General features: G+C 35.5%; 1 protein-coding gene across 6 annotated transcripts in view; it reads right to left on the minus strand.

Annotated features, from left to right (window-relative positions):
• Nucleotides 1–6,064: 6,064 nt before the first annotated feature.
• CDH19 (cadherin 19) overlaps nt 6,065–14,537 on the minus strand; it is a 121,763-nt gene continuing 113,290 nt past the window's right edge. For all 6 annotated transcript variants that reach the window (XM_087757480.1, XM_087757471.1, XM_087757489.1 and 3 more), the window contains 2 exons: nt 13,665–13,916; nt 6,065–9,832 (listed from right to left, as the gene is read on the minus strand). In XM_087757480.1, the coding sequence (XP_087613606.1) occupies nt 9,342–9,832; nt 13,665–13,916 (743 nt within the window). In that variant the 3' untranslated portion in view covers nt 6,065–9,341. The remainder of the gene's footprint in view (nt 9,833–13,664; nt 13,917–14,537) is intronic.

Consider the following 14,537-nt stretch of genomic DNA (forward strand, 5'->3'; position numbering starts at 1 on the left):
TAGAGTACCTCCTAGCCAGCCCATGGGATTAGTCCTGTAACCGGCCCATCCCAGTCAGACATCAAACAGCTGTCACCTGTCATGACAGAAACTCCTGGATTCCTTGCACCCTACTGTGTTGCTCTCCAAGCAGATGTTGGGGTGGTTGAGGTCCGCTATGAGAACCAATGGGATTTCTGTCTTTTTTTTTTTTTTTTCCCCTGTGAAAACCAGCATAAAGATTAGGTTATCTTTTTCTTAAACAATTCCTGTGGACAAGGAATACCCACTCTTAAACATTTTTAAACTGTCAGACTTCAACTGTCAAATTATTTAAAATAAAAATAGTAATAATAATAAAACCCAACAGGAATATGCAATCAGAATATCTGTAGGTAACCATCCTGGTTATATCTACTTTAGAAACATCTTTCCCATTATCAGCTCCCTAGTAAGGGTTACAAAATGCTTCCCAGCACACTATCGCAAGCTTAAGAGCTATGGTAAAACATCTATAACATGCCACACTAAGAGAACAAGACGATGGAAAGCATCTCTGATGTCCCAGGTCTCTGCAATAGCAAGAATGTTGTTAGGTGTCTATAAAGGTATTTTGTGCCCTGCAAAGAGAAAATAATGGTCCATATTCTTCTTTTATTACAGCTTAAGTTGTAGAATTCCTGGTAAGATCCATTTCTGATTGTCTTTCAAACTGCATTCCACAGTGGCATTTCTGCCTGCTTGCTGAGTTTTTGTTTCCCTCCTGATCTTTTTTTCTTTTTTTTTTTTTTTTTAAAGAGCACACAAAAAGGAACATCAAGAAAATGCTCAGAGCAAAAAGTGCACACCTGTCAGAATCCTACAAGCCAGTAAATCAAGAAGGAGGAGAAACCCGGAAAGCTAAAAATGTTCTGTATGATCTTTGGAGTAAACCAAAAAAGTGGAATTTTTACAAGGAACGTCAGGAACAGTTAAAATTAGAAAGGTGGTACAAACTGGATGCAATTTTCAGTGTCCAGAAGTATTATTCCTTCCCATTTACTCTGCTACTCAGACCTAATCCATGACGTCAACATTACTAACAGCCTGCAAAGATCTGCTTCATCCCCAAGGAATGAAGTGGGGCTCCACAGTAGTCTGCTACAATAGCTATTTGGTGCATTTTGATTGTCCCCACAATGACTTGCATTATGAAATTCTTTTCCTGGCCAGCAAAAAAAAAAGCAAACAAGAAAGCATCAGCCAAGTAGATTCTTCTTTGGATTTCTGTTGTTCCAAAATTTTGCAAATTTATAGCAGAAACTTTCACTTTGTGGAGCTTTTTTAGAAGATTTGCTCTGTAATCATGAGGTCCTCATTGTCTCTACCACTCTACAATAACAATGGAAAATAAATATTACAATCCTGTTGCAATAAGTATTGCAGACTGCTTTTGTTTTGTTGGTTGGTTGATTTGTTGGTTGGTTGGTTGGTTGCTTGCTTTTTTTTTAGTGAATCTGAACCATCTAGCACATAGGAGCAGTTATACAGCAGACGGCTGAGGAACTTTTCAGCTGGGGGCAAGGATCTGCAAACCAAAACATGTGGTGAACAGTCAGGAATTTCATATCACAAATATAACGTGAAGAAACAGCAAGGAGGAAAACACATTTCTGACAAATGCTTACAAATTATATCAGTTCTAATGTTGGTTACTTTTTCATGGGTAACTCAGACCAACAGAAAGGTCAGGGTTATCTTCCCCTTCTTTCAGAGGTGATTACTCTTCAGAAATTCTTGAAATTGTAGGAGACAGTTAATTCCTAGTTTCTGATTGTGGATTCCCTTTGAAAACCTTCCAGGTATTGTAGACTTGTAAGTAATAAGCATGGAGATGCCACTGTTTGTAAGAAGCTTAGTGTCAGGATAACACAAGCCTCAGGACCTGCCAGCTATTCTCTGGATTTATCTTGGCTTGACTGAAGATATGTCTTGGCTTGTTTAAACATAAAAGAAATTACCTAATGATCAGGTGACTACTGTCTAATTTCTTTTAGCTTTGCTTAGCTTTGTATAGTTTTGTGGTGTAACTATATATATATATATGTATTTTTTTATTTCATTATTTGAAAGAGTTATTTGCTGTAGAATGAACCTATGAGCTTAGAATATAATGCAGCATAGAATAAAAGCACATAATGAGAAGAGGCCTTGAAAGTATCGGCCCAGGATGCTGCTGTTGGCACAGGACGCTATGGGGTACAAAGAGTTTACCAGTGCTTAATTTCTGATCACCAAAGGGATGCAATATTGGGAGCTGGATAAAATGAGCTTTAGAACAAAGAAGTATTAAACCTATGTAAAGCAAATCATATAAAGTATATTCAGACTTGTAGACCAGTGAAGAAAGATTAAGGTGTAAAGAATGTTAGCAAACATATAAAAATGCTGCCAAGCAAATGTTGGCGCAAGGAGTAAGACATGATCAACATCAGTGTTGCATTCTTCCTGGCAAAGGACTAGTGATACTGATGACTTGTGGTACCATTCCTCCTGCTCCAGATTGAAGCCTTAGGAGCATGAGCATAAAACCAGAAAAAAAGGAGTAGAGAGGAAAAAGTTTGATTATATAACACTTTAACTGTATATAATTTGAACTATGAGTTTTAACTGGACTAATAATAACTTTAATCAGACCAACAGTAAATTCTTGCCTTTGAATATAACTGTTTCTCTATAACAAGATATTGTGTCTAACAAATTGGTAGGTATTAAAGCAACCTACTTTGCAACTTGGCTGCAACTAATTGGTAACAAGTCAATGATGATTTCCTTATGAATTTCAACTCTCTTTTATTTCATTTCCTTTTGCTTCTCCACAATTAACTGTGAATCTTAGTCGTAGACTGTTATTTATAAAGTTCCTATAAAAAAAGGAATATTGCGAGAGACCTACATCTGCTAAGGCTTTCTGTTTCTTTTAAGGTGCAACAGGGTAAAGGTGGATCTATGTAAGTCATATACCAGGGAGAGGAAAAGATAAAGTGTTTCCTTGAGCTGTACCCTTAAATTTTAAAAGCCACTCAGGCACTTATGGTCTAGTTTACATTAGGAAAAAGCATCATAAACAAGAAATTAGCAGTTGCATTACTTTCACCTGGTTTGATGATGGTCATATGTAAAAAGTTGTTCAAAGTGACCTACAAAACCAGAACAGACTAAGTCAGGCGAACCTAGCATTTTTATTTTAAATGACTTTATTATTCATCAAGAAAACACAAACAGAGATGCAAAAATTTAACTGTTGTCCAGGGAGCTGGGCAGTGGACTGAATATTTCAGGATCTACAACTTTTTTCCAGCTCAGGAGCTGACCAGCTATATGAATCATTTGACTTCCCCTGCCCTTGATTTCATGTCTCTTTCTCTGCATTTCCTGAACTTTGTGATTTCAAAATAGCTGTCTCCACAAGAAGCTGACTTGGAAACCTTTAGCTGTTAGTAGAATACTATAAAGCAATAATGATCATTCAAGACTCACAGGAACTATTGTCAAAGAAAAATATTTATTAGGTTTTTAAAAAGAAACTCAAATGTACATGAAGGTAAGAAGACAAAGCAGGATCCTTATATCCCTATCAGGTTGGGGAAAGAAGAAGCTTTGGGGGTGATTCATCAGTGGGTTAGAGTCCTCAGTGATATGAAGGAGATGTATTAGCAGGAGTTCTTTGCTGTAGAAGGTCTACCATGTCTAAGACAGTCCCATGAGGAGGGATGCCTATCTCATTTTGCAGTCCTGGAGAGTGTCCAGCCTGCCCTGAACTTCTGGTATGTCCGAGGGAGCAGCAACACAGGATGGGAAGGAAGTTGAGTAACTTACACCAATTTTTAGGTGACTAAGGTTGGGTGAGATAAACTGCAGTGGATGCAAATGCTTTTAGAAACTAACTAGGATGTTTTTATATTCAGTGATGGCAAAAGTGGGGTAAGATTTTTGTGAGAATAAGTTGTTTTGACAACAAGAACCTGGATAAAGTATCACTAAAGTCACTGTAATCTTTAAGAATTCTCATAAAATATTTGTAAAGTCATTGTAATGATATTTTGAATTCATAAGTGATGTAAGTAAAGTGGCATTTGCAACCAATGAAATTAGGTTCACCGAATATATAATGAAATGTGTGCATATTGAATTAGACTGTTGAAATTATAAAAGGAGATGTTTAAGGATAATTTCTTCTATAACCTCTCTTACATCTGTTGGACACCTTGTCTGGCCTTGCCAAGGAGTTTGTATGTATAGAATAAATAATAAATTGGTAACAAGATTTTATCCTATGAAAATGCTGTAATAATAATTCATATTGGAACTACCTTTGGATTACTGTTTAAATGAATGTGTGACTCTCAGAAACAATATTAGTGTGTCTGGTCTGAGTCTGCCAAAAGAGAATGATCTGTCAAGTAATTAAACAGTTAGATAATCTAATCTCAATCTAATTTCATGGTCAACATTTTCTTTTGTCTATTGTATTGTCTAGTACAGCTTTGGTTTATATTTGATTTTTTGGGGCTTTTCTGGGCAGAATCTTGTTGGCAGTTCATAGTTATTTTAGCAGCTAGAATATCCTTGTCTTGTTTAATTACTTTACTGGATAAGTGCCCAGTATAATAGCAGATTTTTTTAAGAACTATTTCCAGAATGGATGATCTTTATTTTTGCTGTTACATTTTACCCATTTTCTGTTCTCCAGTCTTCAAGGCCATCCAGTTCCTGCTTATATCTCAGGTATCCTCATTATTAATAATGGGGGATATTTTTGGCATTTGTAAGTCCAACATACAGAATCAGTACATAAGAAATTCTTGTTCCCACTCCTAAGCTGCTAAAGCAGTTGTACAAGATGCCCTTTGTAAATTCTCTTTTCAGAGGAATTTGTGATGACAGAGATTAATTTACTCGTAATAATGTCAGAAGGGATGCATCAGATATCTGTGGGTAAGTTTGCATCCTTTTAAGCTTTAATCCAATAACTTCTGTTGTTTCCTTTTGGTTGGATATATGTATGCAGATGCTACTGTTTCCTTACAAACTAATCCTATTTGGACCTCCACAGGTGCAGTATTGTTTAAATTATAAACTTATTAAAGCATTACCTAAACCACAATTAAAATCTTTGGGGAATTAAAAGCCATTGATACCCTGTTCTGTTTCTGCTATTGGAGAGTTTTGTGAAGTAATGATGGTTTCTAATTGTATTTATTAATAGTTTGTCTTAGTGCCATACGTCTAACTGCCTTTGGTGGCAGATATCCTCTTTTAAGTCTTACACATGTTTCTGACTATTGCCATTATCTATTCGCTGTGGGTGAAGTGTTTCATACTGATCTAAGCAGTCTCTCTGTATATATATTTTATCCTTCTGTACACTATAGTTAAATCTTACTGTTCCTTGGACTCTGTGTATGAGACATAAGGCTGATATAGACCCATATATGAAAAAATTTTTTTCTGAATAAATATCATAGCATCCAAAGTACTGTTGTAAAATGTGTCAACTTTTTTAATAAACATTAATCCACTCTATTTTTCCTTATTTCCTAAAATAAGGAAAATAATATTTTTCCTTATTTCCTTTATTTCCTAAAATATAGGTTTACCAATTTTCTGGTAGAGAAATCTTACAGACTTTACTAATAGCTACTGTTTTTTTTTCATATAACTTCTATTCTATTTGTTCATATTCTGGATCAAAGGTAAAAAGTATTCTTTGCCAGAACGTAAATATCACATAATCTCCTTCAAGTTCTACTCCTCAGGGAGCATATATTAGATCTGACTTTGAAGCATAAAATGCACACTGTCTTTTAAAAAATATTTTACTCTCATCTGACAGGGTTACCCCATACAATTAAGAAAGAGTGTTAAAACAACCACATTTCCAATGCAAATTTTGAAAGCAAAGCTAGGAGTGTAATGACAGTATCTGTGATAAAATGCGGCAGGAAAATTATGTGAATTAAAGAGATTATCCTCAGTGGCAAGAAGGATTGCTTTTCAGTGTTATGATAATAAAAAACATACATCGTAATACGTAAAATGAAAATCAAATTAAAACATTTTATTTTGGATTAATTGATAAACAAAATACCCTTTTTCAATCACAACAATGAGTCTGAAGCTGCAATGTGCTATCAAGTGATTTTGTTCTTTTGTTTTTTAACTTCAAATATCTGAATGTTAGGCATTTATTAATATATGCATAGTCTTCATTTCCTTGGCTTTTCAATAATAAAACCAATAACATAACACTCTGGATCCCTACGAGCAAAGACTGAAACAGGAAACCAATCTTTTGTCAGGTATTTCACCAGTTCTTAACCTGTCTCATTACCATGTTACAGAAAAAGAAATATACAGGAAAGCATTCATACAGAAAAGCAGTGTGTATGATCATACTTACTTTGACCAGTCAATAAGTCTTCCTTATATTCCCTCAGGCAGGTCATGAACAGCTGAATGTATATTTACCATCTGGTACCATACTTGCACTCTTCACTTCAGCCAACAGCATAGCTAATTCTAGCTAATAACAAATTTTAAAAGATAAAGGTAACAGAGAATTCTCTTGAGAAAACCATTCCACAGTTTAATAGATCGCATCATCAGGAACTCTGGTTTATAATTTATCCTTTATTAATTTCGTACTATTATTATTGTGATATTTCTTATGTGTTTAATTTTGGTTCCTCAGAATGTTTACTTCCTTCAAATAAACAGACACTTCTACAAAACCTTTTTGCAGACATCGTTCAGCTATATTAAGTACAGTATATTAAAAGAAGTGTGAAGTTACTAGGTCAGTTCAATGATTCTTTTCTCACATGTGGAAATAAATTGACAGGTTTGACTTAGATTGAATACCAGGAACCTAGTAAGATGTGTCCCAGTAACAGCTAGGAATAACTTCTTACTTTGGAGCAAAACACTCCCTTTCTCTTCTGTCCAAACATAGTCTTATGCCTTTTCAGCTAAAGATCATTTAAGATTCATTGTAGGCCATTACTCTCTTTCATATAGAAGTTATTGACAATGGCATACATTGGTTACAAAAACTTCATGACAGTGTTATGCACTGGTTACAAAAATTATTTATGGTTAAAGTTCCTTACAGTAAAAAGAGGAAATTATGATATAAGTGCAAATATGGTTGTGTGTTCAAGGCTATTTCCCCACATAAATGGACAAAATCTCTGGATTGAGAAAGGATCAGACACTGTTATCCTTTTTGTACTAAATACAACCTGAAAGCATGAGGAATTCTATTAATGCCACTGGGACCATCTGTCGAATAAGGATTTGTTTAGGGTATAACCCACATAAATCTATAGACCTAATCCTAAAAATGTACTTTTCACCATCTCCAACAACTAGTGCATGTATAGTTGTTATCTCTTTCTCTATTCCTCTGCATGGAGCAAATTACTAATATGTACAATATTATCTGAAATAAAAGTTATTTGGTCACGTCTGTTTGAGACCCATTGAACACAAATGTTAGTCATTAATACAATTATTTTACTTGTATATCTTTTAAAGCTGTTTTGTAGCTGCTTGTTCATACTGGCATACTAGCATGAGACTGGCGAGAACCAGTTTTTCCTTATGAAGCAGATGCTGCTTCATCTGCACCTGGTTGGATGACCCCCCCTGTATTTTTCCAGCTATGAATATCATGAATAATGTTTCTGCCCTTACCAGACCTCACATTGGAAATCTCTCCTGATTTTCAAACTCCTCCACATGTTTTATTTTTAGCTGACAGGAATTTAAACTCTGCACTGGCACCTTTCACTAAACCTACATGCCTTCATTTTCTTCAGTGAACAGCAATTGTAGCAAACATTACAGAGCTTGTATGTTACATGCCTTTTTTATTTGACTTTTTGCTTGTTTGCTTGTTTTTTTTCTTGCATAAGCTTTGCCTCACTTTCTGTAATTCAGTAGCACTTACCTAAAATCTTATTAAAAAAAAGGGGGGGAAACAAAAGAAACATTACATAATTTTCTTTATCCTGATGCCAGTTTTTAGCTGTGGAAATGTATCAGTTGATTACATGATATAATTTCTGTAAAATAAGTAGCTGATGGGAGAGAGGTGAATAAAAAACAGACAGGTTGCTTTTTCCAGACAGACCATTTTGAACATATTTATTTGATGACTTTCAGATCCAAAATTGCTGCTGGATAGTGGTATAAGTAAAAGTAAAGAAATATTCTGAGACAGCTTTATATTCATTATGGAATGTTTGGAAAAAATACAGTGGGAAATTAATTTTGAAGTCTGACTTGAGCCTCACAGAATGATTCAAGATCATTTGCAGAAGCGGATTAGCATTAAAGCATTTTATTATCTTATTATCTAATGTTATACATAAAGTTTTATAACCATCAGCTTAGCATTTTAAAGATTCTTAATATTGTTATAATAAAACTGACTACTGCAGATAATTTTATATTCCATAATAAAAAAATAAATCTGTGCTGGTAAATCAGTCATCCTTTAAACTCTTAATAAAAGGAAAAATGCTTGTATTTGGATAGCATTTTGTTCTAAGTACAGTAATATATAATGTGGTCGATTGCGGTGTTTATGCTGAATATTGATTCTAACTTGAACTGATTTCTTTTTTCTATCTTATTTGCTAAATTAAGTATTGGTTTATACATTTTCCAATAGCTCCATTAAAAACTAAAATGGCAGCAAACACTTGCTTATGTTGTAATAGGTCTTTATTTTTACGCTGATAGGAAAAGACATTTGCTTTAGTTTTATCATCCTAAGAACAATAAATAGATGATTCTGTGAGCATTTCTGACAATTCTATTAGAATATCTAGGGTCTACTTTTTCACACGAGCATATTTATATAATGAGGCATTATACAAATACGCGTGTTTAACTTTGGTTAATGAATATATTCAACTGCAACAGCAAAAATCTGTCTTAACTTTGGAAACAGTTTAAAGCTTATGGATGACAGAATATTTACAATATCCATTTATGGCTTCTACTCCTCCTTTTGTACTTGCAGACCCAGGTTTTCAGTATCCAGAAGGGGGCCTAGATATCCAAAGCAGCACAGTTTGCACTCGGGCACCTAAATAGCCATGGGATTTTCAAAAGGGAGTCTCCATCCCCTCACCTCATGATACGCCTGTTGTGATTTTGCAAAAGATCTGTATATCCAAGACTTTCCAGAAAAAAAAATAAAATTGGGTTTTTATTTTTCATGCTTAAATGTGGGATGATCTCCATTTTAAAAATCCACAGTTGTTTTTGGTTGCTGAGATTTAGGAAAATAAAACAACAAACCAGAGTAACTAATCCCCCCCACTTCTATGGGAAGCGTACATGCCTGCAAGCTGTTTAAAGTGAGGTCCCCAGTCTCTAAGATAGTCATAATTCTGATCCACATCTGACATGTTTGAACCTAAAGAGCTGAGGGATCCTGCCAAAGAGCCAGTCCCCTCAAATGCATAGGTCTGAAGTGAGTCATATGGAGGAGCACTAGGATCTGTATTCGCTTCTTCAAGCTTTTCTGAAATGAATTGCCTGAAGATTGCGCTTTCAGGGCCAACCTGCAGAGACTGTCTGTAAAGGCTGTGGATTTCTGTGGTGACCTTCTTCCGAGGTTTGTGCGTTCGCATGACAGTGCGGGTCCTCAGTGCTGAAATATCAAAAGCTTGTGTGTCCTCCTCGCCACCTCCTTCATCGTCATACCTGACAATGTTCTCTCTGAATTCTTCCATTTTCTCTGAAAAGTGAGACTTCTTCCTCTGTTGCCTTATGGCTACAATTGCTAAAAAGAACACTGGGAAAGGGAAGGGAAGGGAAGGGAAGGGAAGGGAAGGGAAGGGAAGGGAAGGGAAGGGAAGGGAAGGGAAGGGAAGGGAAGGGAAGGGAAGGGAAGGGAAGGGAAGGGAAGGGAAGGGAAGGGAAGGGAAGGGAAGGGAAGGGAAGGGAAGGGAAGGGAAGGGAAGGGAAAAATAGAGAATCAGAGACTTTGAATGTGCTTGGAAAGACTTAAAAAAATGGTAATGTTTCTTAATGTCAATGCTATTGCAAAGTGAAGCTATCTTAACAAATTTATAGAGCTGTAATTTTTACAGATTTTATGGTTTTGAGAGGAGCGCAGTATGTGGTGGGAAAATGGCTACAAAGGGACCTATAAAACAGGTGAATGAAATGAAGCAGTTCTTTTGGTAGATGGGAGTTTGAAACTGATGGAAACACAGGTTATGCTTTTTGAAACTGCTTTGGTTTATCACATAATATATCAATTTCACATTCAGAATTCAAATTCTTCATCTCTCACTCTCTCTCAGATCAAAGCTCTAGGAAGATCAAATGAAAAATGAAACAATGAGCAAGATATCCTCCTCTATTGGTTGAATCGTTCAGTTCCATAGTCTATGCAGGGTGTGGTTCAATTATTTCTGCTATGCTGGTTTGGAAATTTGAAGACTATCACTAAATTTTGCGTGATGTTGTAGCGGTACTTACTACCAAGGCCTATGAATCAAAGCAGCTTGTTTCTCTCATTATGAAAGCTTTTTTAAATTTTATTTTACAGCATTATTTTGTAATCCTACTTCATTTGATTTTTAGCTGAATGATTGCTTTGAAATAGTCTATGACTTTCACAGACATGAATGATTTCAGTTTTTAACTAAATCTCACTGCAGTTCTATTTAATAAGTAATTAGTGTGTGGTCTGTAATTTTTTACCCAGGATGGTGGGTTAGATGGTATGATGATGGCATGATACAACTGCCAACAATGACAGGATTTTACCTCACTTAGGGATATGAGAGACCTGAAGTAGTTCTTTATTTCTACATATTTAGTGTATACTATTTAATTTGATTGGGAGATATCAACACCAAAATTGAAAGCACTGGAAAGAAGAATTTCTACAACGTTATTATATATTTAGAAAACCCAGGTGGTTTCAACTCTCCAAACCCTTTGCATGGTGAACTCTTCTAATGGTATACATGATGATAGAGGAAAATGGAAAAAAAATGAAACTTTAGGTTTCAGATATAAGTAGCAAACATATTATGTATAGAACCTTTTATTATTTCATTTTAAATAATCACAAAAATACAGTTGAAGATTTAATGCATTTAAAATATGTGTGTCTGTAAAGAGCATGGTAGATTAGTTTCTTTTTCTTTCTGATTAAATATGTTTATCTATATCCCTGCTTTGACTTTTGTGATATGCATAGGTCCAGTAGACACCAAGGGTTTATTCCATCTGGTGAGAGGACCTTGATGAATAATTCCACTGGCGGCCTGGATAATGCAGTGATATAGTTTGCCTGATCCTCAGTCCCTTAAGTCCATAACACAAAGTGACCAGGTTCAGATACCCTGCAACAATCAAAGAAAACTTGAAATGCACACTAACCTTCCTGTAAGCTCACACTGACTGACAGGTCTAAGACAGGGACTTCTATCAGGGGGGCTGCTTTCCAGTGCCACTACTGAAGATTGCCTGGGATAAGGAAAGCTCAGATTTAAATAAGGGGACTCTGGGAGTGCAGGCAAGTCGAGAAACCACAAATCCAGTTGTATGTTCCTTTTTTCTCTGTCAGATACCAGGAGATGGAAGTAGGGAAACTAGTGCACCCCTGGACTTTGCTGTCGAGTTAAGAAATGGCTAGTGTCTGGCCAAGAATACTCCCATCTAGACATAATTATGAAATACCTTTCCATTGTTTTAATCTTTGGCCTATCTATTCAATGTGTTTGTTAAGGATAAATAAAACATATTTTTTGTAGGCCATTCTGTTTCTGCAGTTTCCTGCATGTCACCTAATTTTGAGAGCCCAAAGCCATATGAAGATGCTGACTCATAATTAACAGGTATGCGTGCTGCTTCTAGGCAACTCATTTAACTGTGGGTCTAAATTATAGGGTTTCATTTAAGGAAAAACTTCAATGAGTTCTCACAAAGAGATTCAGTCAGGAGGTCAAAGGTACAACAGGAAATAATTAGAGACAGTTTCTATTCCTTATGCTAAGGAAAATAAGCCATAACCTTGTGGACAGAATGCAGAATATGGGTGTTTTTTAACTTGTTAAATTTCTTTTTTCGCTGGTGTAAAGTCAAAATAGCTCCATTAGTTTTATTGGACTTGTCTTTCTTGTCTTCTGTTGCCTCTATGGCAGATCAAAATACAACATCAGAATAGAGCTGCAAGCCTTCATTTTCAAGCCTCAGCTTTCTTGTAATTAATGATGATATGCTCAGTGTTGTATGCTGTTATTTATAGATTGGTAGAGGTCATATGGTATACTGAGGGTAGAAAAAAGAATGTTCTTTACCCAGATATCTTTCATATGGGAAAAAAAGAAGGTTTACTTAAATTTTTTTTGTGTTTCTTTCAGTGATATAGGAGTTTAAAAATATTACTATTGAATTTGCTCTCATTAAAGAATACATTGATAGAATAATTTTCAGTGAAAGTTTTTGTTTCTTAAAACAATGTAATTTCTGTTATTACTTCTTTCTTTCCAGACATTATATTTGTGTAGCTAGATATTATGCTGCAGTTTTCTTGTTTTGATTCTGATTATATTTTTCCTTATTTTTTTTTTAGAATTTTGTTGAAAAACAATTTATGCTAGGTTTGCACAATGTATAATGATTATTTGATATCACACTGCTTAGTGAAATCCTGATTCTATCTTCATTTTCTTACTTTGGAGTGGTTTGTTTGTAGTTTCATTAGTAACCAAAAACCAAAAATGGTTTTACTATCATAATCCATCAATTGTTTTGGGATATTTTTAGACATGACATTTTATGAAATTTACCGCTATATGGCATAATATGGATATGTCATATTATTACACAGGCAACAGGGATTTAGAAGTCTTTCCCTGTTGCTTTGCTGGCATCAGCTTGAATAAGGCAGTCATAGCCCTATGCAGTGCAGGAACAGCTAACCTTGGGTGGTTGGTCTGGTTTTGAGTGCCCTGTGCCAGCTATGCATGACCCTTTGCAGAGGTACAAGCACAACTCCTGTGCATTCAAAACACTCTCAAACCCACTTTTCACATCCACAAGCTCCCGAATGTGATGGAGGTTAATTTCGTGTCCTGTGAGAGGAAAAAGCAGATACCCAACATTTGGAGAAAAAGCTGTCTGGAATGCAACCTTATTAATTGACAGAGAAACTTTCTGTTTGTTTCTGGAGGTGCTTTTTGAGTGTATCGAATTCTTTTTCTTTTATTATTCTGTATTGATCTTAGCTCTACATTTGGCATACCTAAGGCAGAATAAGTAAGGTACTGCTCCTTCTAATATATCCTTATACGAGCTAATTTCCTTGTATATATGCCATCTCCAGCTTTACCTGGGTTCAATACAGACTTTGGATCAATACAGACACCTAGGACCATGACTCAACTAAAGCCAACTTTTAGGACATTGTGTTAAAATTCAAATTTTACTGAAAACTAGGGGGAGGAATTATAGTTAAGAAAACTGAAAAGAAATGAAACATTTGTCTTATTGCATTTTTTCTCAATAGAACAGTACTTCCAGGATTCCAGTCAAGGGAACATATTTGTCACTTAATCAAGCCTACTGTAAAAGGTAACAAAGTCACTTCTCATACTCATACTTACCTAGGAGTATTAGTATGCAAGCCAAAACACCAACTAAAGCTTCTGTGCTGAGACCCATGGCATACATGAAAGCTCCGTATCGACAGTAGAAGGTGTTAACTTCCGTGTCACAGTCACAGACAGTGATAGTGAGAGTATTCGTGCTCGTCAGCGGTGGGGTTCCATTATCCAGAATTAAGATTGGCAAGTAGAAAGAAAACTGCTCTTTCCTCCTGAAGCCACTTTTTGCTGTGAAAATTCCAGCTGTGTTATCTAGAAGATAAATTATTATGCATGATATGCATTTATCACTTTTCAATAACAACAATAAAACTCCAGTGGAATCTGACCTATTTAAAAACAATGGTACTGTGCAAAACTACATATTAACAAAGTTAAAAAAGTAAATCCAGGCACTGACATGTTGTGTTTTTTTTCTGTCAATCGTGAATAATTGCATTTATTTTTGACATATGTATTTCAGGGGCAATAACAAAATTTGACCTAGGAGATCTGTTTTTAATGTTCAGAGCTAAAAAAAAGCCCACCATGTCCAGTACCTGACACCTGCTCTGACTAATTGGTTCTTAAAATGGTTCCATGTAACCAACTGCTACCAATCCAGCAGTTCACAGATGAAATATAGACAGTTTACCAAACAAAAGGCTTCAAAAGTGTGTCTGGCAGCACACAGAGAAAGCAGGTGGCAAGGGAAAGAAGAGAAAGCAAGAAAAAATCCACTAAAATTTATTTCTTTCCCTGACTCAAAAACTGGATCTAGATGAGCTCCTACTACCTAAATTAGGAGAAAGTTGCTAGAGGGTCTCCCCTTGCTTTGTATTTAACTATTAGTGTTTAGAAATCAGTTCCATACAAAACCCCGTAAGCAGCTTA

Source organism: Nipponia nippon, unplaced genomic scaffold (genome assembly GCF_047370975.1).
Source record: "Nipponia nippon isolate SJK-2023a ecotype South Korea unplaced genomic scaffold, ASM4737097v1 scaffold_1, whole genome shotgun sequence".
Taxonomy (NCBI): Eukaryota; Metazoa; Chordata; class Aves; order Pelecaniformes; family Threskiornithidae; genus Nipponia; species Nipponia nippon.